Below are 22,003 nucleotides of genomic sequence, written 5' to 3' on the forward strand. Positions count from 1 at the left end.
CCATCATCAGATTTTGCATTTTGTGTTGCAATGTATTTAATATGCCAATTCTAACTTGTAATATCCTGAATCAGAAAGCAGCACTTTAATTTTATATCTGAACACGTACAAGTGTCCATTAACGCAATGCCCCCTTCTTTTATAACATGGTTTAATTGTGATACAGGCATCTTGCAGTTTTACCAAGGAGAAGATCTACTCTCTTCTTATATTTGCTTTGCTAAGTACTACAAATTTGGTGATATTCCCCAATTTATTTATTTTTTGTCTCCTGAGAGTGGTGCCTGTTCTCCATGCTCAACTATTTTTGAGGTGGAACTTCACATGGTCGGATCCTTGTGTGCAGAAGGAGATGTGTGTTTTTAGAAAAGTCTTCATCCAAAGTGCAAGTGCCTCGTTCCCCTGCCTCTCCCCGCCCCCAGGAAGTCTCTCTACCTCGGAGTTGGAGCCTTTTGAGGAAAGGCTGTCTGGGTTCTCTTCTGCTTGGTCTGGTGACATGCTAGACTAACCTTCCACCTCTAAGTAATGTCCTTGGAGTTGAAGACAGTCTGAAGTGGTCTTGTGCAGCATCTTCGAACATACCCAGTGACACTTCCTCCTGTATCATACATTTTTATACTTAAAGGGCTTATAGGTAAAGCAGCTCTCATCCTTGTGTCCTTGAGGTAAATAAAGGTTTCATACTTGATGAATGTCCGTACCTGGGAATTTAAAATTGCAATTAGAGGAAAACTGGAAGGACATGCTCTCCAAACACCCATCAACTCCAACTTAAAGAGTCATTCTCTATTGATCTGGTTATCGGTTATACTCCTCCAGTTCAGCTCAAATTCAAAGTGGCGATGACAAAGAGGAGCCCTTTGATGTTCTCTGTTAACATCCGGTGCCTGAGGTTAACGGATCAAGGTTATAGCTCAACAATCCCAGAGCTTAAGATGAACATCTTAACCAGATCACTGGATAAAAAAAGACTGCTTGAGGTGGAGTCTTTGTCCTGTGTTCTGTGGTATTTATGCAGGAGTCACAAGGTATCTTGAGATCAAAGAGTTATTCAAAGAAAACATCGAAATGTCCCTTTCCAACACTAGATTCCAGGAGTGTGCACAGCAAATGATGTAGAGCAGCAAATGCAACAAACATATCTTTTGGTGAATGATGATCCACATCAAAAAAAAGACTTAGAGTGAATCTGCCAAAAGAATTCATTAAGAAAGACTTTCGCCACTCACCTATCATGAACATGGGCAGTTCTGCAGACTAATATTTGCAAGCACACTGTCAATTTGGAAGAGGGTTGTATTCAGAACATCGAGCATAAAAGCATCATTCTACCAAAATATTGCAGCCAGACTATCAACTACCAAAACATTTTGAAGGTAAATATGTAAAATTAAGTATTGCTTTATTATTCTTTTCTCTCTTTACTCCACATCTACATACCTTGCATAAGTACAGTAAATTTAAACTTGAATGTTTCTTCCCTTCACAACATTATTTTAGTGGTTCACATTATGGTTACAAAATTTTGGTAGCACAATATTTAAAAACAGATATTCTGGTGATATACCCAGAACAGAGAGTCTAAGGCTATGCACGGTCTTGAAGTAACACAACACAAAAGCGGACATCCTGAAACTTTCACAACCAGCATGGCTGTATGCACAATGTTATAAATTATAGTATTTACCACTGTAACATAATTAACCTAATAGCTCTTCTCTGTCGTGGTAAACTCAATGTGAAGTGTTGTGGGCAGCTCTCTGACAAACAAATGAAGCAGAACTCTATTGTCGGGGTTTGATTTGAACTTTCATACTAAGAATAAATGCAACACACTTCCATATTCTTCTCAAAGAATTATTCTTACCAGATATTCAAAGACCAAAGTTAAAGACTTCTCTGTGTGTACAATGTCATGCAACGTCACAATGTTTGCATGCTTCAAATCCTTTAATAAGGACACTAAAAGGGAAAGAAAGAATGCAGTACATTAGTAGAATGAAAGGAGAATCCTTACACTGACAAAAGTTGTCACTAACAAAATGTACCTATAACCATAAAATATTTGAAAAGGCTAAACGATGAATACAAGTACTCGTATGCGCCAAAACTCCTATGTGGAGTAATATATATATATATATATATATATATATATATATATATATATATATATATATATGGAAAATGTCACTTACCCAGTGTACATCTGTTCATGGCATGAGACGCTGCAGATTCACATGCTTTGCACATCCCGCCATCTAGTGTTGGGCTCGGAGTGTTACAAGTTGTTTTTCTTCTAAGAAGTCTTTTCGAGTCACGAGATCGAGTGACTCCTCCCCTTTCGGCTCCATTTCGTATGGGCATCGACTCCATCTTAGATTGTTTTCCCCGCAGAGGGTGAGGTACGAGTTGTGTATTACAGTAATAGTGCCCATGCAATGGAGTGAACATGTATGTACATGATGTAGTTTAAGGTTATATATTTACAAATGTTCAAGATCAACTTCGAAACGGCTACAGGCTTCCAGGGAGGCGGGTGGGCGCATGTGAATCTGCAGCGTCTCATGCCACGAACAGATGTACACTGGGTAAGTGACATTTTCCGTTCGATGGCATGTGTAGCTGCAGATACACATGCTTTGCATAGACTAGTAAGCAGTTATCTCCCCAAAAGCGGTAGTTCAGCCTGTAGGAGTTGAAGTTGTTTGAAACAAAGTTCGTAGTACTGCCTGGCCTACTGTGGCTTGTTGTGCTGTTAACACATCCACACAATAGTGTTTGGTAAACGTATGAGGCGTAGACCATGTGGCTGCCTTACATATCTCAGTCATTGGAATGTTTCCTAGAAAGGCCATAGTAGCACCCTTCTTTCTAGTTGAGTGTGCCTTTGGTGTAATAGGCAGTTGTTTCTTTGCTTTAAGATAACAGGTTTGAATGCATTTAACTATCCATCTAGCAATGCCTTGTTTGGAAATTGGATTTCCTAAATGAGGTTTTTGGAAAGCAGCAAATAATTGTTTTGTTTTCCGAATTTGTTTGGTTCTGTCAATGTAGTACATTAACGCTCTTTTGATGTCTAATGTATGTAGTGCTCTTTCAGCTACAGAATCTGGTTGTGGGAAGAACACTGGTAGTTTAACTGTTTGATTCATGTGGAACGGTGATATGACTTTTGGTAAGAATTTTGGATTTGTCCGTAGAACTACTTTATGCTTGTGTATTTGAATAAATGGTTCTTGTATGGTAAATGCTTGGATTTCACTTACCCCTCTAGAGATTTGATGGCAATTAGAAATGCAACTTTCCATGTTAAATATTGCATTTCACATGAGTGCATGGGCTCAAAAGGTGGCCCCATGAGTCGTGTTAAGACAATGTTGAGGTTCCATGAAGAACTGGTGGTGTTCTTGGTGGTATAATTCTTTTTAGGCCTTCTATAAAGGCTTTAATGACTGGTATCCTAAACAGTGAAGTTGAGTGGGTAATTTGCAGGTAAGCTGAAATTGCTGTAAGATGTATCTTAATGGATGAAAAATCTAGTTTTGACTTTTGCAAATGTAGCAAGTAGCTTACGATGTCTTTAGCAGATGCGTGTAAAGGTTGAATTTGATTATTATGGCAATAATAAATGAATCTTTTCGACTTATTTGCATAGCAATGTCTAGTGGTTGGTTTCCTAGCTTGTTTTATGACTTCCATACATTCTTGTGTAAGGTGTAAGTGTCCGAACTCTAAGACCTCAGGAGCCAAATTGCTAGATTCAGCGACGCTGGATTGGGGTGTCTGATCTGTTGATTGTGTTGAGTTAACAGATCTGGTCTGTTTGGTAGTTTGATATGAGGTACTACTGAGAGGTCTAGTAGTGTTGTGTACCAAGGTTGTCTTGCCCAAGTTGGTGCTATGAGTAGGAGTTTGAGTTTGTTTTGACTCAACTTGTTTACTAGATATGGAAGGAGTGGGAGAGGGGGAAAAGCGTATGCAAATATCCCTGACCAACTCATCCATAATGCATTGCCCAGAGACTGATCTTGTGGGTACCTGGATGCGAAGTTTTGGCATTTTGCGTTTTCTTTTGTTGCAAATAGGTCTATTTGTGGTGTTCCCCAATTTTGGAAGTACGTATGTAGTACTTGGGGGTGAATCTCCCATTCGTGGATCTGTTGGTGATCCTGAGAGAGATTGTCTGCTAACTGATTCTGAATCCCTGGAATTAACTGTGCTATTAGGCGAATGTGGTTGTGTATCGCTCAATGCCATATTTTCTGTGTCAGGAGACACAACTGTGTTGAGTGTGTCCCTCCCTGTTTGTTTAGGTAATACATCGTTGTCATGTTGTCTGTTTTGACAAGAATGTGCTTGTGGCTTATTATTGGTTGAAATGCTTTTAACGCTAGAAATACTGCCAATAGTTCTAGGTGATTTATGTGAAACTGTTTTTGCCGAGTGTTCCATTGTCCCTGAATGCTGTGTTGATTGAGGTGTGCTCCCCACCCTATCATGGAGGCATCTGTAGTTATTACGAATTGAGGCACTGGGTCTTGAAAAGGCCGCTCTTGGTTTAAATTTATATTGTTCCACCATTGAAGCGAGGTGTATGTTTGGCGGTCTATCAACACTAGATCTAGAAGTTGACCCCGTGCCTGTGACCATTGTGATGCTAGGCACTGTTGTAAGGGCCGCATGTGCAATCTTGCGTTTGGGACAATGGCTATGCATGAGGACATCATGCCTAGGAGTTTCATTACTATTTTGACTTGTATCCTTTGGTTTGGATACATGACCTGTATTACATTTTGAAATGCTTGTACTCTTTGTGGATTTGGGGTGGCAATCGCTCTTGCTGTGTCGATTGTTGCCCCTAAGTATTGCTGTGTCTGACACGGCTGAAGGTGTGACTTTGTGTAGTTGATTGAGAAACCTAGTTTGTGTAGGGTTTCTATGACGTACTTTGTGTGTTGTGAACACCGTTCTAGTGGGTTGGTTTTGATTAACCAATCGTCTAGGTACGGGAACACATGTATTTGCTGCCTTCTGATATGCGCAGCTACTACTGCCAGGCACTTGAGCATGAATTTTACATCATCCATTCAAAATGAAAACACTGGCAAAACCAACAGAGCTGGCTGTTTTTCACTTGTTTTTTTTTTTTTTTACTTTTTTTTTATGTAAGGATTTAAATAGCAGTGAAAACATTTGCGTAATTTATCTTATTAAGTGACTTTCTTGAAAATTGCACAGACTTATGCATAATTTCGAACAATTAAAATTGATCAGAAAGCGCCAGAATACAGAGCGAAAACCACACTTGCTGTGAACAACAGCCTCTTGCGTTCTAGATGTTTGTATTGTTCATGAGTGCCTGTGCTACAATTTTGCAGTGAATGGAGGAGTAATTACTTGATGTGGTGTCATTTAGGAAACTTTGAGCTACAAGTGTAACATGCAATTCTAAAAATTACGTCAATTACAGTAGCCTAATTTAGACTAGGCCAGGGCTTAGTTTTAAGGATGGGTGATTCCAAGAATGAGTTACCAGCTTGACGAATGGTTAAGTGCCAGAGTCCATGGAAAATTGATGGGTTAGTTCATGGGTTGGTGGCTGGCTAACTGGGTGAATGAGTGCATGGGTGTATGCAGGCAGGTTAAACAAACCTTACAGAAGGAAGAAATGAACCACAGCTGAGACATTATATAAATGCTATGAATTACCAATATTATGCTACTGCAAGCATTACACCATGGTTGGACACCATAAAGCCAAGAGCACTTACAATTGGCAAAAAATTACCACCATTATGCCAGTGCAAGTCATTAAAGAAGTGGACATCGTTATGCCAATAAAGCTAAAAATATATCAATAATTACATCCATTAACCCTTGATCAATTGTACCTTCAGTCAGGAATACTTAGAAGAAGATAGTTATCTCCCCCTCCATTTAATACCAAACCCATGCATTTCTGCAGCAATCTACTTTTCCTTGCCATGTATATAGTGTTTGGTCAACTCTGTTTTTTTTTTATGCCTGGCAAGGCAGCATTGGAAATTGCCAATGCATATGGCTTGAACAAACCTGAATTGGGTTATAGCAAATAGGGACCTCGCTGGGCTAAGAATGGGAGCTGGGCTGGTATTTTTCACAAACACTGGATTTTGTAATGTGCTGAAGAGAGAATCTCCATTAATTCAGAGAAGAAATGGCTGCAGTATGTCCTTTCCTCATTCACAGTCCATCCGAAGATGGACATCATACTTCCCTGTTTTTACCTTATTAGACAGTAACTGCATGTATGTATTTGGGTAATATATATGTCTCAACCTAGCAGGAGGAACAGAGCAACGTACGGAGCCATGGGCCATGATTACAAAATTGTTAAGATAGTTGAGAAGAGGGGCTATTAAGTCTGTAACGGGCAAATGCATTATAACGCTGTGCAGAACTAGCGTTGTTTGAAGAGATTGCGGAAAACTGCTATTTTAATCACAGCTCTGGCTCCGAAAGAATAGCATTATATTTCTATAAATAAGTTTGTTTTATGTGATTCGAATTTGTCAGAAGGTTTATCAATACACACATCCTATGGTTCGGTTATGATTTTTCTTCTCAAAAAGGAATAAAACATCTTATGCCATCCTAGCAGAGTGATCTTAACTGTCTGGAATAATCTGTATCAATCCAGAAAGCTTTGGTTAAGATCGACATACTAGTAGACCACATTTTAAAAGGTCATTTGATTTCTATGTCAGGACCGGAGGCAAGGATTAGTCCTGCCTTCTTTTATTTTATGCTCCGGGACTTCAACATATACAGATAAACTATCTTTCCCATCAAACCATGGGAAAAGAAATACAAAAACCTTTGCCCAATGAACAGTCTCTTTTGTTCTCATCCGACCGTCTTCCCCTGTAACTCCCTCTTTCTTTCCTGCTCCCGCATAAGATAGATGAGTGTACTTTTTTCTCTGTTTTTAATGCCTATTTGTGCCTGATTTGTTCTAACAGGGTTTTTTTTCTCCTTGTAGCACACGCCACCCCGGGAACACCTTCCAGCACTCCATTTGCGGGTTGTATTTAGGGTCGAGCCTGCGTCGCATGCGTATCGCTAGCGAAACGCTTTAGGTATTACAAAAGGGCTCGGAGCCCCATCGACGTCACGTCAGTGTCTTTCATTGGCAAGTTGGCTTGCCTGTTAGAATCCGCTTCCTTTGATTAGTAGAAGGCACGCATACATCATGCCTTTTCCGGTGGTTAGCCCTCCTCGAGCGCAGCGACCAAGTACAGAAAACATGCGAGGCTCGCTGGGTTTGTGGACTACTTTTTCTCTATTTTCGCAGCGCGACCTTGCTGGGCAGAAGTCGAGCGCTTCGCATACTATCGACCTTGTTACACAGTTAATTGCACTTTTGCCGGTTACGTTCATAATTGCACTTTTGCCGATAGGTATTATTACGTGGGAACTGTAGCAGCACAATCACACAGTTTTTTTCTTTTAATTAAAGAAAAATCCGGTTGGGAGTTTACAACTGTGAATAGCTGTAACTCCGACAAATGTGAGAACCTAGTGCTTTGCATATGCTTGTTCATTTATGTTCCTGGGGACTGCATGAGTGCGCAGGGCAATTCAGCCCACTACACTGTGCACGATTTTTGGTAGATGAGCTACGCCAACTCACTGTCCGCGGGAGGCATGCTCATCCTCAGAAGTTTTTCGACAAGCAGTCTGCCTCGCGTAGCCTTCCTCATGGTCAATTTCAAGCCCAGGATGCCCGGAAACCAAAAATGCCCTGCGGGGTCTGTATTTCATCTGAGATTTGTAGCAGCATGACGCCAGCATTCTATCCTCTATCTATCTTCCCTCATCTGATTTAAGGAAATCATTCACACGTGCCATGTGCTAATTACTGCTGCTAGGGGGCTTGGCCCAGGCTCATAATGATTAACCCTTTAAAATCATTGCAGCCTGTTTCAACTCCAGGTTACTACTGATTGCGTGGTCCTTAGTGTGCCCCCAGTCACTGATGTCGTCCAGTACCACATTCACAGCCCTACAAGGTGCTTTACTAATAACAAAGCAGCTACACATAGCTCATATAAATGGAGGATGAATATGTGGATGAGGGGTCCATCTCTGTTCTTACTCTTGATGACATTCTGTGAGGCAGTAGATGCCTAATCCACCAGGCTGTAGCACCAGGAGAAGTTTAATTCAAATAACATACTCATGCCCAACTCCTTTAAACATAACTATGGACGCACCCCATCTCAGGGGTTCCCTCACAATGCCTCACCAGGCTGCACAACAGCCTCCCAAGTGCAAAGCGGATGCAGGGATGGGTCTGAGCACGTTTAGGAACATCAAAAAGGCTTTCCTTGCAAGGCCTACCGGTCTTGATGAGACCCAAGTGGTGCTACTGGACCCCACGCTGGACAACATGCCTTCTACCCCTTCCTTCCCAGATGGGGACTATGACGACTCCGACAATTGCCCAGTGGGTTAGCTGGGTCACGCAAAAAGCTGGCATTAACCTGTCGAATTTTGGTGCTCACTCGGTGAGAGAAGCAGAGGCTTCAAAGGCATTCACTTTGCATGCCAGATTGGACGATATCATTAATGCGGCCGACTGGTCGTCGGACTCCATGTTAAAGAGGTTTTACTTTAAGCCGGTCTCAGATATGGCATCCTTGGTAGTGGACAAGCTTTGAGCTGGCATAATTTTCGCCTCCGAGACAGAATGAAAAATGTCCTCGCATTCTTAAAGGAAAGTTTAAATTCTATTAAGGATACGGAGACGTGGGCATTTCCATCAAATGTTTCAGGGGACAATTCCTACCCTTCTTTGTGAGAACATCACTCATTAATTCCTCCATTACAGGGAGTGCAGAATTATTAGGCAAATGAGTATTTTGACCACATCATCCTCTTTATGCATGTTGTCTTACTCCAAGCTGTATAGGCTCGAAAGCCTACTACCAATTAAGCATATTAGGTGATGTGCATCTCTGTAATGAGAAGGGGTGTGGTCTAATGACATCAACACCCTATATCAGGTGTGCATAATTATTAGGCAACTTCCTTTCCTTTGGCAAAATGGGTCAAAAGAAGGACTTGACAGGCTCAGAAAAGTCAAAAATAGTGAGATATCTTGCAGAGGGATGCAGCACTCTTAAAATTGCAAAGCTTCTGAAGCGTGATCATCGAACAATCAAGCGTTTCATTCAAAAAAGTCAACAGGGTCGCAAGAAGCGTGTGGAAAAACCAAGGCGCAAAATAACTGCCCATGAACTGAGAAAAGTCAAGCGTGCAGCTGCCACGATGCCACTTGCCACCAGTTTGGCCATATTTCAGAGCTGCAACATCACTGGAGTGCCCAAAAGCACAAGGTGTGCAATACTCAGAGACATGGCCAAGGTAAGAAAGGCTGAAAGACGACCACCACTGAACAAGACACACAAGCTGAAACGTCAAGACTGGGCCAAGAAATATCTCAAGACTGATTTTTCTAAGGTTTTATGGACTGATGAAATGAGAGAGAGTCTTGATGGGCCAGATGGATGGGCCCGTGGCTGGATTGGTAAAGGGCAGAGAGCTCCAGTCCGACTCAGACGCCAGCAAGGTGGAGGTGGAGTACTGGTTTGGGCTGGTATCATCAAAGATGAGCTTGTGGGGCCTTTTCGGGTTGAGGATGGAGTCAAGCTCAACTCCCAGTCCTACTGCCAGTTCCTGGAAGACACCTTCTTCAAGCAGTGGTACAGGAAGAAGTCTGCATCCTTCAAGAAAAACATGATTTTCATGCAGGACAATGCTCCATCACACGCGTCCAAGTACTCCACAGCGTGGCTGGCAAGAAAGGGTAAAAAAGAAGGAAATCTAATGACATGGCCTCCTTGTTCACCTGATCTGAACCCCATTGAGAACCTGTGGTCCATCATCAAATGTGAGATTTACAAGGAGGGAAAACAGTACACCTCTCTGAACAGTGTCTGGGAGGCTGTGGTTGCTGCTGCACGCAATGTTGATGGTGAACAGATCAAAACACTGACAGAATCCATGGATGGCAGGCTTTTGAGTGTCCTTGCAAAGAAAGGTGGCTATATTGGTCACTGATTTGTTTTTGTTTTGTTTTTGAATGTCAGAAATGTATATTTGTGAATGTTGAGATGTTATATTGGTTTCACTGGTAATAATAAATAATTGAAATGGGTATATATTTTTTTTTGTTAAGTTGCCTAATAATTATGCACAGTGATAGTCACCTGCACACACAGATATCCCCCTAACATAGCTAAAACTAAAAACAAACTAAAAACTACTTCCAAAAATATTCAGCTTTGATATTAATGAGTTTTTTGGGTTCATTGAGAACATGGTTGTTGTTCAATAATAAAATTAATCCTCAAAAATACAACTTGCCTAATAATTCTGCACTCCCTGTAATAGCTATCTTTGACGTAAGGTATACATGTGCAAGGTTTTTGAATATATCTTGGATTTGAATTATTTGTTCCTTTCCTGTTCTTATATTGATGAAGTCAGAGACTCTATTGTTCCTAATGATATCGTTCTGGTTTTATCTGATGGAAATAATGTTTTGGATACAAGTCTCAGTACATTTTTTGTTATATTCCAGGTTCTGAGTCCACAAAGGAAGAATAAGGAATTTGTTTGCAATATCTCCTGTCACATGAAAAAACAGAGGAAGTTATGAGGGAAGATGGTTATGAGAACAAGAGAGACTGTTCATTGGTCAAACGTTTTTGTATTTCCTTTCCCATGGCTTGATGGGAAAGTATATTATTTGAATAAATTGAAGTGCTGGAGTACATAATAAAAGAAAGCAGAGAATAATCCTTGCCTACATGTCCTAAACAGGATTGTAACTTCCCTTTATGAATGTTTCATTCATGATGTTGTGAGCTACATAAAAGGCATTCTATGTGACCAGTCAAAAATGCTTAACTGGATGAAGCAAAATATATAACGGTATAGTAAACAGTGCAAGTATTATTGGTTATTACTGGTACTCCGATGCATCAATCCAGTCATTACTTTGAAGGGCAACAGTGCCGGCTTCTTTCCTAACTTACTTAACAGAGCCATGGATTCACTCATTTACACCAGCACTTGTCTAGATATAAAATGTATGTCAGCTGACTATGGATCGTAAACTCGGACTATACTCCAGTACCCTTAACTGTAAGTATACTACGGCACAGCATGTCTCTTGCACATGATGGAGGTCCTGGCATTAAGTGCTATCGAAGTGGGGCTTTAACACAATTCCCCAAGGAGCGCAAAGTTGAAAGACAAAATTCGTCTTATGAGGCAGGATGGAAAAATGCACCCATCATGAAATGGTTGAGAGGTGAGGTGAATCTTATAAGGCTCAACATGAAATAAAATGCATTTCCTGTTTTGTAAACGCAGTTGGTGATAAATATTAAGGTCAGTCAGAAACTTCTAGTCTATGGTGGAATAGAAGAGTATTAACAGCATGTCATTTATACTACCAAAACTGCAGAAAGTTTGTGTAAATGCAAGTTCCGGTACGGACTGAGAAATTTGTGGCACATTTTACTTTTAGTGCAAGGGGATCCACACTTAAGCAGAGAACCAAAGAAAAGCCTAGGCCAAAACAGAGAGGATTTTATGAGTCTTGTGGTCCATGTTTTCTTCCTCATTCTAGAATTCTTTAGTGCCTGAAAAGTTAAGCTACAACACCAGCACGTCTGTCAAGCAACATGGCGGCAACCGTTGTGGCATAATTGTACTTTTAAATGACAGGCAAATATTCTGCTGGAATATGCTAAATTAAAAATTAAAAAAAACAAAACAAACAAAAAACACAGATGAGAAACCACTGGCAGGCTCCTCTTTACAGTTTAGCCTTTACAAAATAGGATTCATACTTCGAATAGTGGTTCCAAATGTCAACAATAAATGCGGTTACTCATGGAGAAAATTAAACGTAATACTTGTTGTACATTGTAGGAATCTTCACTTTAGTCTTAAATACAGAATATTCCTATCTGCCTCGTGGGCACTAAAATGTCAAACCTACATCTTTATATTCATAGGCGCAGAAAAACGTAATTTGCAAATGAAATCTTTTTTTTATTTTTATATAACCAATTGTATTTCTTTTGAACAGTGTGCATTCGTCATACATCATTAGTAACAAGCATTGAATATTCAGAACTACAGCATCACGTCTGTTAATTTCTACACATTGTGGTTTTCTTACATTGACAACCAGTAGTAGTTCCCCCACACTTTATAAAGAGCACTATTTCCGGGGTCAAGTAAATACGGCGCCCCAAGACCAATTAAATCTCTTTCCCAACCGCCTCCCAAAAGGGCCCTAGCAGAATGCAGCCCCATACCACATGAAAGAAATCCCCTGTGGAAGGCTATACTTAGCACAGGCCAGGTGGGCTTCTGGGAACATTTGTTGCATACATGCAGGATATAGGTGAAAATAATTTAATTGTACCATGCGTAGTCGTGTGGATACAGCCAGTTTCCTTGGGGCCAGAGATGCTTCCCGCTAGTCGTTGTCTTAAGTCTCCAACCCAGTTTGCCCATTTCTGTCTCAAAGAGTCAAAGCAGTTGGGGGCCTGAGTGAGCAAGGATCGGTAGATTTGGGATACTGCATTTTTCCCCAACTGCCCCATTAGTATCTTTGCCTCCAGTGGGCTGTATTCTGAGAGCTGAGTGTCCAGGGGGATGTGTGCCCCGAGCTAGGGCGTGTCGCATCTATAGGAAGCGGAGAATGTGTGTATTGGCTAGAGAATATTGCTCTTTTAAGTAATGGAAGGACATCAGATTGTCACCTTTGTAGAGGACTCCCAGGTATGTGATCCGTATCTGGTCCCACTGATGGAAACCCTTCAGTGTTGTGAGTTGCTGCAGCCATGTGCCCTACCACGAGGGAGTCATCTGCTTTAAACGACAGTCCCGCCATATATCAGGAGCAAAGTTGCCCTCCAGCAGTCTACTGCTACTTGAGTACATGACGGCATCTCCCCGGACACCCCCACACCTCCACATACAGTAGGGCCAGAAGCCAATTAAAACTCACTGACTAGAATTCAAGGTGGTAGTCACGGTCGACCGAGCCTCCTGTAAACCACTCATTGACAAGGACTAGTTGTGCAGCAGGGTAGTAGGCATACAAGTCTGGGATTCCCCAACCCCTCTTCAAATGGTGACTTCAGCGTCAAGTTAAAGGCTACTCTGTGCCACCCTCCATTCCTCATAAAGGTTGTGATGGATCAGGGAATTAAACCACTCATGTCATATAGGGTAGGGGAAGTTCGCCAAGACATAAAGGTAAGAGGGAAGCCATATCATTTTAAAGATCGCAGTGCGTCCCATGGGATTGAGAGTTAGGCCCTTCCAACTTTGCAGATTTCGATCAAGGGCTGAGGTCAGACCTCTGAAGTTAAGCTGTCATGCCAGCTCAGGGAAGTTTGATATGTGGATCCCTAGGTATTTAAAGGCATTTCTCTGTATTGGGAAGTTTGGGCAACGGGCTTCGGCGTCTCCTGCCACCTCTACCAGGGTAGGCTTGTTTGCACTGATGCGAAAACTGGAGGCCTCTCCATATAAGTCCAGTAATTCTAGACATCTAGGACCCGAGGTTGGAGGATCTCCAAAAATACCAAGATGCCATCTGCATATAGAGTAACTCTGTCTTTCAGCCCGTTTCCCCATCTCCTCCCCCACACTAGAAGGTCGCAACGCAGCATGCGTGCCAAAGGCTCTATGGCCAGAGCGAACAACAGTGGGGAGAGGGGGCACCCCTGGTGCATTCCCCTATAGCTCGGGAATGGGGGATAAAACTCCATTCACATGGACTTGGACGTCAGGCTATGGTACAAGAGATTAATCCTTTTACAGAATTGTGTTCCCAGTCTTATATGCAGTAGGACCACTTCCATGAACTCCCATGAAACAGTGTCAAATTATTTACAGAACTCTATCAGGAGGAAAGCCAGTTTGCCATTAGGTTCCGAGACTCGGAAAAGGGCCACCTGAACCCGATATATACAGTGCTGTGTGCTTCTGCCTGGCATGAATCCACATTGATATGGATGGATAAGATAGGATAGTGCACAGGCCGGATGTGTCCCTAAAATTTTAGCACAAATCTTAACAATGCAAACGAAACCTACATAGTCCAAACAGATTAGGAACCCATCTATAGTCCGTGAATTGCAACTGTCCTCTTTGCTTGTTTCTTGATTCAAGCAATCTAGAGGTCTCATTATGCTGCACAATGCTTGAGAAGTGTGCCTCGTGTGGAGGAGGATGCTATCCCTGTGAGACTCTAAGTCAGTGTTTTTCTTCATTCCCATAATTAACCATAGTTTACTATATCAATTACATAAATCACAAATGTGCGTTAAAGGGTATGTCCCCTTTTTAGGCAAAGCGGTCCATCATAGCAGTATGGATGACTACATTTGTTAGAGAGTAAGCTCCTATCCTGACTCCCCCACATGAAATCGGACATCCATCCAGGCAGTTTTCTTTCTGGTGTTTCCAAGATCTTTACGCTCACAATTAATTCTAGAGTTGTGAGAACCTCTCTCCAGGCCATATGCCCTTCAACAGTGACTCGACTTCTTGTCATCAAATGCTTACAAGTGCTTTGCATTCCCAGGCCACCAACATAATATTTTCCTATCCTCGTCTCACCCCTGGGCATGGGCAATTCCCCTAAAAATATTAATAAAATTATATACTATTGCACACCATGAAAATCTGACCTTGCCCCTCTTCCCATTTCTGCTGACACCTCGTCCTGGCTGGCAAGCAACTTCTAGGAAAATGTATAAATCCTGGTATAAAGTTGGGAATCATCTGTCACATTACGCATCAGTTTTTTCCAAGTGGACAAGTGGCAGCTGCCATTGCCTGTGGAGATAGTGGCCAATGCATATCTATATAGCTGAACCTTTCCTCTACCCATATCCCATAGTCCGCCTTAATTTGTTCAAAGGATTTTACCTGTTTAACAATTAAGTTCCCTATCTTTGTGCAACATGCCTTTTACTACCTGTGGAACACATTCAATGACCTTCAACATGTACTTGCAAAATTCACAATCTTTTACTTAATGTGCAGGAGGAAGGCAGACAATTAATACATTTATTGAGTCCGAGGCAGCCTTCTTTCTCCCTCAGGATGGGCACTTCACAAAGAGTGAAGGCATATAAAGAAAATACCCCTTCAAATTTCATAAAAAGAAGGTGGAATACATTCAGACGCATTTGAAATTTTGACAGAGAAGGAAAAATCCGAGCTGTGGGTACAAACCTCACAAATAGGGTGACAAAACATGAGACTTATTCAGAGATCCTCTCAGTATGTAAAGAAGTGAACCAGTGAGACAACTGCCGGTCCCATGCATGCTAGGAGATGGAAGGTTCTTGCTTCTTAAACTTAAAAAGCAGTGCATATTTTCAGTACTTCTCCACAATTTAGCCTATTGAGTTGATTTTTTTCTTCCCCAAAAATAGTCCCTGGTATTTTGCACCTCCCAAAACCTACAAGCATAGGAAAGTCTGACCATGGTGCTATTGTAGACAGCGGGGGATCAACAACCGCTTATATAGTTACAAATGTAAGCTAATGTTTTCTTCAGCTCCCGAAATGCCATGCGGTAATGGAGCTCACATCACTGAATTATTAGGTTGTGAGCAACTGGAAAATCTCATTAGAATTCTCAAAGTCTTCCTTATTTAGTTAGCATTAAAATCACTCTCCCAAGTAGCGCAAACGTCTGCAAATTCCTTTATGTGCTTTCCTTCGACTACAAGATTAGGTATTCTTTTGGCAGCTACATGTTGATATTTCCTACTGAAATGATGGCTTATGCATTAACAAAAAGTTTAAAAATAATGATTTTGGAGAACCCCTTCCAGAACCCTTAACATATGGCCTGCATCTGGGAAAGTGCAGTTTTCACCTCCAATTAATGCACATTATAAATCTGGAATTTATGTTTTCCACGGTCGCTGCAGGAAGGTGGAAATATTCATTGTTTATGACTATCAGTGAAGATCCTATGATGCAGAACTAACATCACTGTGCAAGAAACAGTTTTTCACATAAATGATTTGCAAACAGAAGCAAGAACATCTCACCCTCTCTGATGGCTGTACAAGGGGCTCCTTCTTCATGCTCTAGCCGAATCTCCTTCAAAGCAACCAAATTATCTGTCAGTTTACTTCTGCCCTTGTAAACTGTCGCATATGTTCCCTGTTGAACAAGAAAACACAATGGCAATTTCCAGCAATGAAGCCTATGAAGGAACACTTTACTGCCCCGTTCAAGAACATTTATTATTAAGACAATCTTGATAACAGTTTATGAAGCTACTTTCACCCGGTGGAAGTTATGGTTTCCACCTTACTAGAAACAAATTAAGTAACAATGTTAAGAGGCAGTGCTTTTGAAGAATACAATAAATATACCATACAATGCGGCACAAGGGGCACACTAAAGATCAAGAGTAAAGGTGGTCTCAACATCTCCTCTGCTATGTAGCGCATTCAAGGTTGCTATCTCTTCATAGTGTAAAAGGGCTCACTCTGACAGCTGTCAAATACTCCAGTTTTTATGGTTTGATGGCCCTATTTTTCTTTTATTTTATTGTGAGTTTTTTCAAAGCAACAAATATGTCACATTGGGACTACTTCTGGCTGCTTTCAGACATACTTTAAATGCATGCTCGGAGTGGGAAACGGGCACAATGTAGACATTGGGTTAGGTTAGTGGGATGTTAGCGATGGTATAGAAGCAGAGTAAGTACGTGCCCTGTGTGGCTGCAGAGTTGAGATTTTTGAGTCTGGGGAGGTTAACAAGAGTTTAAAGTTGCATAGCTATGGGACATGGAGGACGCAAGTTGGCCCAAGAACACTGCTGACGGTATAGGTATACTTGGGCACCCTTTGCCAATGCCATGAATCACTGGGAATTTTCCTTTAGGAGGTTGCTTTTAAGCATTTTAATAAACAAATGGGGAGCTTGAATCTTTAATGAAGGAATTACTTTGACAGCTGAAGGGAGTTTGGTCCTCATGTTTGTTTAACTTTTGTTGAGCGAAAGTCATATCTTCACAATGTGTTAAAGTACATATATTATAATGTTACAGCAACATTTTTAATTATATTTTTTTAAAGATATATATATATATATATATATACATATATACATATATATATACACATATATACATATACACACACATACCGGATTAAGTATATCAGCACTTGTTAGACTTACTCACCTCCCCTAGTTTGTCAAGTTTGATGTAGGTCTCTAATTTTCCAAAACCAATTTCTGACTGAAATAAAACAATTTTGAACAGTTATTGAAACATATGATTTACATAAATTACTACTAAAACATGGTTTTATCAGTTTTATTAGAACACAGAAACACCTAATTTTATTTTGCAATTGCTTTGAAATACTGAAACATAATTTAGTACAATATTCTATACATGTTGTATAAAGTAGATTCTAAGATTCTATTCTCAGAAATAGGCTTGCTGTGCTAAAAGAACCAATAGGAAAAGGAAAAAGGCATATTTTTCTCTATGGCAGCTTTAGAGAACATACCTTTCACAACCACCTCAAAAGACAACGGAATGAGAATCCAGTCACGCATCTTACAGTTACGAAAATACAGATTTGCATTATTCTAAATACTGCATGAAAAAGAAGGACACTAAACCACAAATATATGTAGATGCGTTGTAAAGATGAATATTGGAATATTTTAGATGTTGTATGTGCTATAAAATTGTGAATTCAGCTCCAATACTATTCAGCAGAACATTGTTTTGTTTGATTTACTGCTCAGGAAACAAGATGGCTCTGCACTCCACTCACTGGGTGTCAGAAAATGAAGATCAAGAAAAGTCCAGTTAGGAATTTATAACATTTCTAAGACATACTTAGGGATTTATATTCAAAAGCAAAATAAATAAAAATCTGTTAGGTTGTTTCATGAATTCTGATTTTTTGCTCCTAACAAGCTTAGCTGAGCAAGCCTTATTGTGTTAAGGAAGATGCGTATCAATGCTACACGACTAAGGGAGGCTGATATTTGAAAATCTACAGTTCATTTTTCCCAGCATTGAGGTTTTGCATTTCAGCAGGTAGAATAACTAACATTTTGACTTAGTTCGCAATGTTGATCTTAATTTATTTTTTTACTCATCACAGAAAAGGCAACTAAATTCTATTCTGTGTTGAACAAACACAACCATCTTTAGGTTGAGCGTGCAAGCGTTCAGACATGTTGTAATCTATCTGTGGACTTTTAACCACGCCCACTGCACGCCAATTACTATCACTCGTTTATGGGCTTGCCTTTTGAAAATTCTTTGTTATCTTTGATAAATGCTTTACGTTTGTCCCTCCTTGGGACAGTTTTGTTACCGCCTTGGCCATCCACCCTGTTACATGGATAATTGCACTTCTGCCAATACGTTTGACTGCAAGCGGACTTCTTTTTAATTTTGTGACTCTCCTTCGCGCTCATGCTCATGGTGGCTGTGGTGCTTTGAATTGGCTTTCTTACGTAAACTGTTTTACTTTTCATTTTCAATTTATGTGGCAAGAAAAGTCCAGTTAGAAGGGGTGTGGAATTTATTAAAATATCTACTTGTCCGGGGGACAGGTTGCTTCTCAAATCTACTTGTCCTGTAAAAAGATCTACTTGTCCCTTTGGTGCCATGTAGTGTGGCGACAAATTATGGCAGCAATTAATAGCCTCTCTGATTATGCCAGGGCTACTACCATAGTAGGGCTTGAATACTTGCAGTTTCAATTCCTACTGTAGCAATTTCCTTATTTTGCCACCTTTCTGCAGATCTGCATACTGGGGCTGGAGGAAACAGTAAGCAATAGTTCCAGGGCTGGAATGCCTTTGAGTCTGCAAGCCTACTAACCTGCATGTTTTAAAGATTTTTACCAGCTTCTCTCGAATATTTTCCCATAATAAGAAAGGTTGGACATTTACTCCGGACAATAGCAGAATTAGAACTTCTTCCAGAGTTGGGAAGAAAGTGGCTGGAGGGAAAATGAACTTGCAAATGCTCAATAGATTTTTACATGAGCAAATCTACACATCGTATTTACCCATGCTAAAATACAGTTCACAAATATTTTACAGGGGTACAACATATACCATGGGTGCACTTTTGTGACTTTCTTTAAAAATTTGGGGCCACATGTAGGTAGGTTCAGATTTGTGACCTGCAAATTGCGAGTCGCAAATCCGAATGTAGGATGGTGTCCTTGACACCATCTGTGATTTGCAAGGGCTTCGCAAATGCCCACCTCATGAATAATCATGAGGTGGGTCGCAATTTGCGACCCCCTCGCGAATGGTGGCCTGCTGGAGACAGCAGACCACCATGTCTGTGACTGCTTTTCAATAAAGCAGTTTTTTTTTGTAATGCAGCCCGTTTTCCTTAAAGGAAAACAAGATGCATAACAAAAATGAAACGTTTTCGTTTCATTTTTTCAGAGCAGGCAGTGGTCCGCAGGACCACTGCCTGCTCTGAAAAAATGTTTACAGTGACATTCACAATGGGGAAGGGGTCCCATGGGGATCCCTTCCCTTTTGTGAAAGTGTTAGCACCCATTTGAAATGGGTGCAAACTGCGATTGGTTTGCGCCCGCGTTCGCGGTCACAAAACAATCCTACATTGCACTGCGAGTCGCAATTAGGAAGGGAACACCCCTTACTAATTGCGAGTCGCAAACCCGTTTTGTGATTCGGTAACCAGGTTACTGAATCGCAAAACTGGGTTTGTGCATCGCAATGTGCTTTTTGCATGTCGCAAACAGCGAAAGTCGCTGTTTGCGACATGCAAAAAGCTACCTACATGTGGGTCTTGGTCCCTAATTAGGTCTGGTGTGAACAAAGACATTTTGTTTTTATTAAACTTCTATTTCTCTCTCTTTCGGCTGGCTTTACTGTGAGTGATCGCATTCTGCTCTTCCACAAGGAGCATATTGCCACACAAAGTAGTTTTGTTCAGTGTCAGGAACTACAGTGGCAATCAGTGACGTAACGAAACTGGAGGGTGCCCCTTTGCAAAGAACATGGAGGAGCCCCCTCTCCAGACTCACTCAGGGCAGGTGCTGTGCTGAAGGGGCCCCCTGGAGGGCGGCTGCGGGCCTTTGTTATGCCGCTGGTGGCAACGTGTGCTTTTAGAGTTCAAAAACTTTTTGGGGGGGTTTTGCCAGTGTTTGTTACAATGTTGAGGGCCTGGTAGCTCCCACAACAATAAAGTGTTACAAAAGCCATGTCAAAACAAGACACGCATTGATGAAACTAAAAGACTTATAAAAATATGTCAGATCAGTTGGCTTTGTCAGTGTTTGTTTATTTTCATGCTTCCTATAATCGTGTTGAAAATGGTTACACAGATTTTCCATTAGAAATATTTTTGGGAAATACTAGCATGCTTCAACACATTTTACTAAATGACACTTCATTTGCATATAATCAGAGAGCATTCTGGGAGCATTATACTTAGCCTAAACTTTTCAAACATGTATGTACACGTATTTTTTTTTGTACTGGAACCAACGTCAGTAGTGAAATGTGACCTTAAAACATTTATTTACAGCACTCACTCTAATAATGAAGACTTTCAAATAATGAACCATAAATACAAGTTCGAACAGCATTATCTTTTGGAAACACATTACCTCAACTGCAGAGAGTTCCACGCTCTGTAAACAGGCAGCCAAAGGGTTTGGTCTGCAGGGGGTTGGGCCTACTTGACCCAAGGACAAAACAAACATAAAAACTTGTTGCCCTTGACCCCAAACAAGATGTCCCGGGCGTCGGGCTATAGGAATTCCACATCCCTGAGTTAGGAATTCACAATGCTAATAGCTCTAACTCAAGCAAATGTGAGACCCATTGCATTGCAAATGCTTGTTTGAATGATGGAATGCCTTTGAGGTGTTAGTGTACACATATGTAAAAGCAGAAAGTATTAGGATCCTTTCAGTGTGATTTACCTGTTCGTATAGGTTTGTTTTTGCCTTTGTACTACAAATGTGCATGTGGTGTGTGGAAATTAAAAATTGTCAGTTTTCCGCTATATGACAAAGAGTACGAATGTGAAAAATATTTTACTGTTTTGTATGCAGTGAGTGAGGTGGTGTCTTGGTGTGCTGGAGAAAACCTCTCTCTAAAGTAATATATTCTTCAAGCAATTGGGAATTTAAAAGAGCATAAACTGCACCAGATATTTTGTCTCATTCGGGAATCAGTGTATATTATAAATCTGAAGACCACAAACTACATGTGGAACTCTAATCCCATGTGGGGAATTGAGCAGCCAAAATAATGAATCAATGCCAGGGGCCGAACACTCATGTGTGGTGATATTATGTATCTCATGACCCACTGGGTGTGATCCAATGCAGTCAGGAAAACAAGCATTTGCACTGCAATGGGTCTCACATTTGCTCGAGTTAGATCTATTAGCGGTATAAACTCCTAACTGGACTTTTCTTGCCACATACCTTGAAAATCAAAAGTAAAACAGTTTCACATAAGGACGCCAATTCACAGCACCACAGCCACCATGAGCATCAACGATAAGGAGAGACGCAAAAGGAAAAAAGTTCGGTCACAGTCAAACTTATTGGAAAAAGTGCAGTTAGCAATGTAAAAGGGGCGATAGCCAAGGCGGTAACAAAACCTTGCCAAGGAGGGACAAACGTAAACCAAAGCCGTCAAAGGATTTTTGAAGGGCAAGTCCACGAACGAGTGATAGTGATAGTGATGGGTGTGAGGTGGGCATTGTTAAAAACCCACATACATACCAACACATCGGAAAAGCAGCGCATGCGCGCTATGCTCAACCTAAAAACTCAAACTTGTGCCATCTGATTGGTATCAAACAAACCACAGAGAAATCAGTAGCTGCCAGTTTGCATATCGTAGAAAAAGGGCA

The 22,003-nt window shown here is 40.9% G+C and overlaps 1 protein-coding gene across 8 annotated transcripts in view; it reads right to left on the reverse strand.

Moving 5' to 3' along the window:
- Positions 1-22,003, reverse strand: part of LOC138259164 (cyclin-dependent kinase 17-like) — a 521,155-nt gene that overhangs the window by 218,290 nt on the left and 280,862 nt on the right. For all 8 annotated transcript variants that reach the window (XM_069206701.1, XM_069206696.1, XM_069206702.1 and 5 more), the window contains 3 exons: positions 17,297-17,353; positions 16,152-16,266; positions 1,868-1,962 (listed from right to left, as the gene is read on the reverse strand). In XM_069206701.1, coding sequence (XP_069062802.1) covers positions 1,868-1,962; positions 16,152-16,266; positions 17,297-17,353 — 267 coding nt within the window. The remainder of the gene's footprint in view (positions 1-1,867; positions 1,963-16,151; positions 16,267-17,296; positions 17,354-22,003) is intronic.

Source organism: Pleurodeles waltl, chromosome 9, assembly GCF_031143425.1.
Source record: "Pleurodeles waltl isolate 20211129_DDA chromosome 9, aPleWal1.hap1.20221129, whole genome shotgun sequence".
NCBI classification, from domain to species: Eukaryota; Metazoa; Chordata; class Amphibia; order Caudata; family Salamandridae; genus Pleurodeles; species Pleurodeles waltl.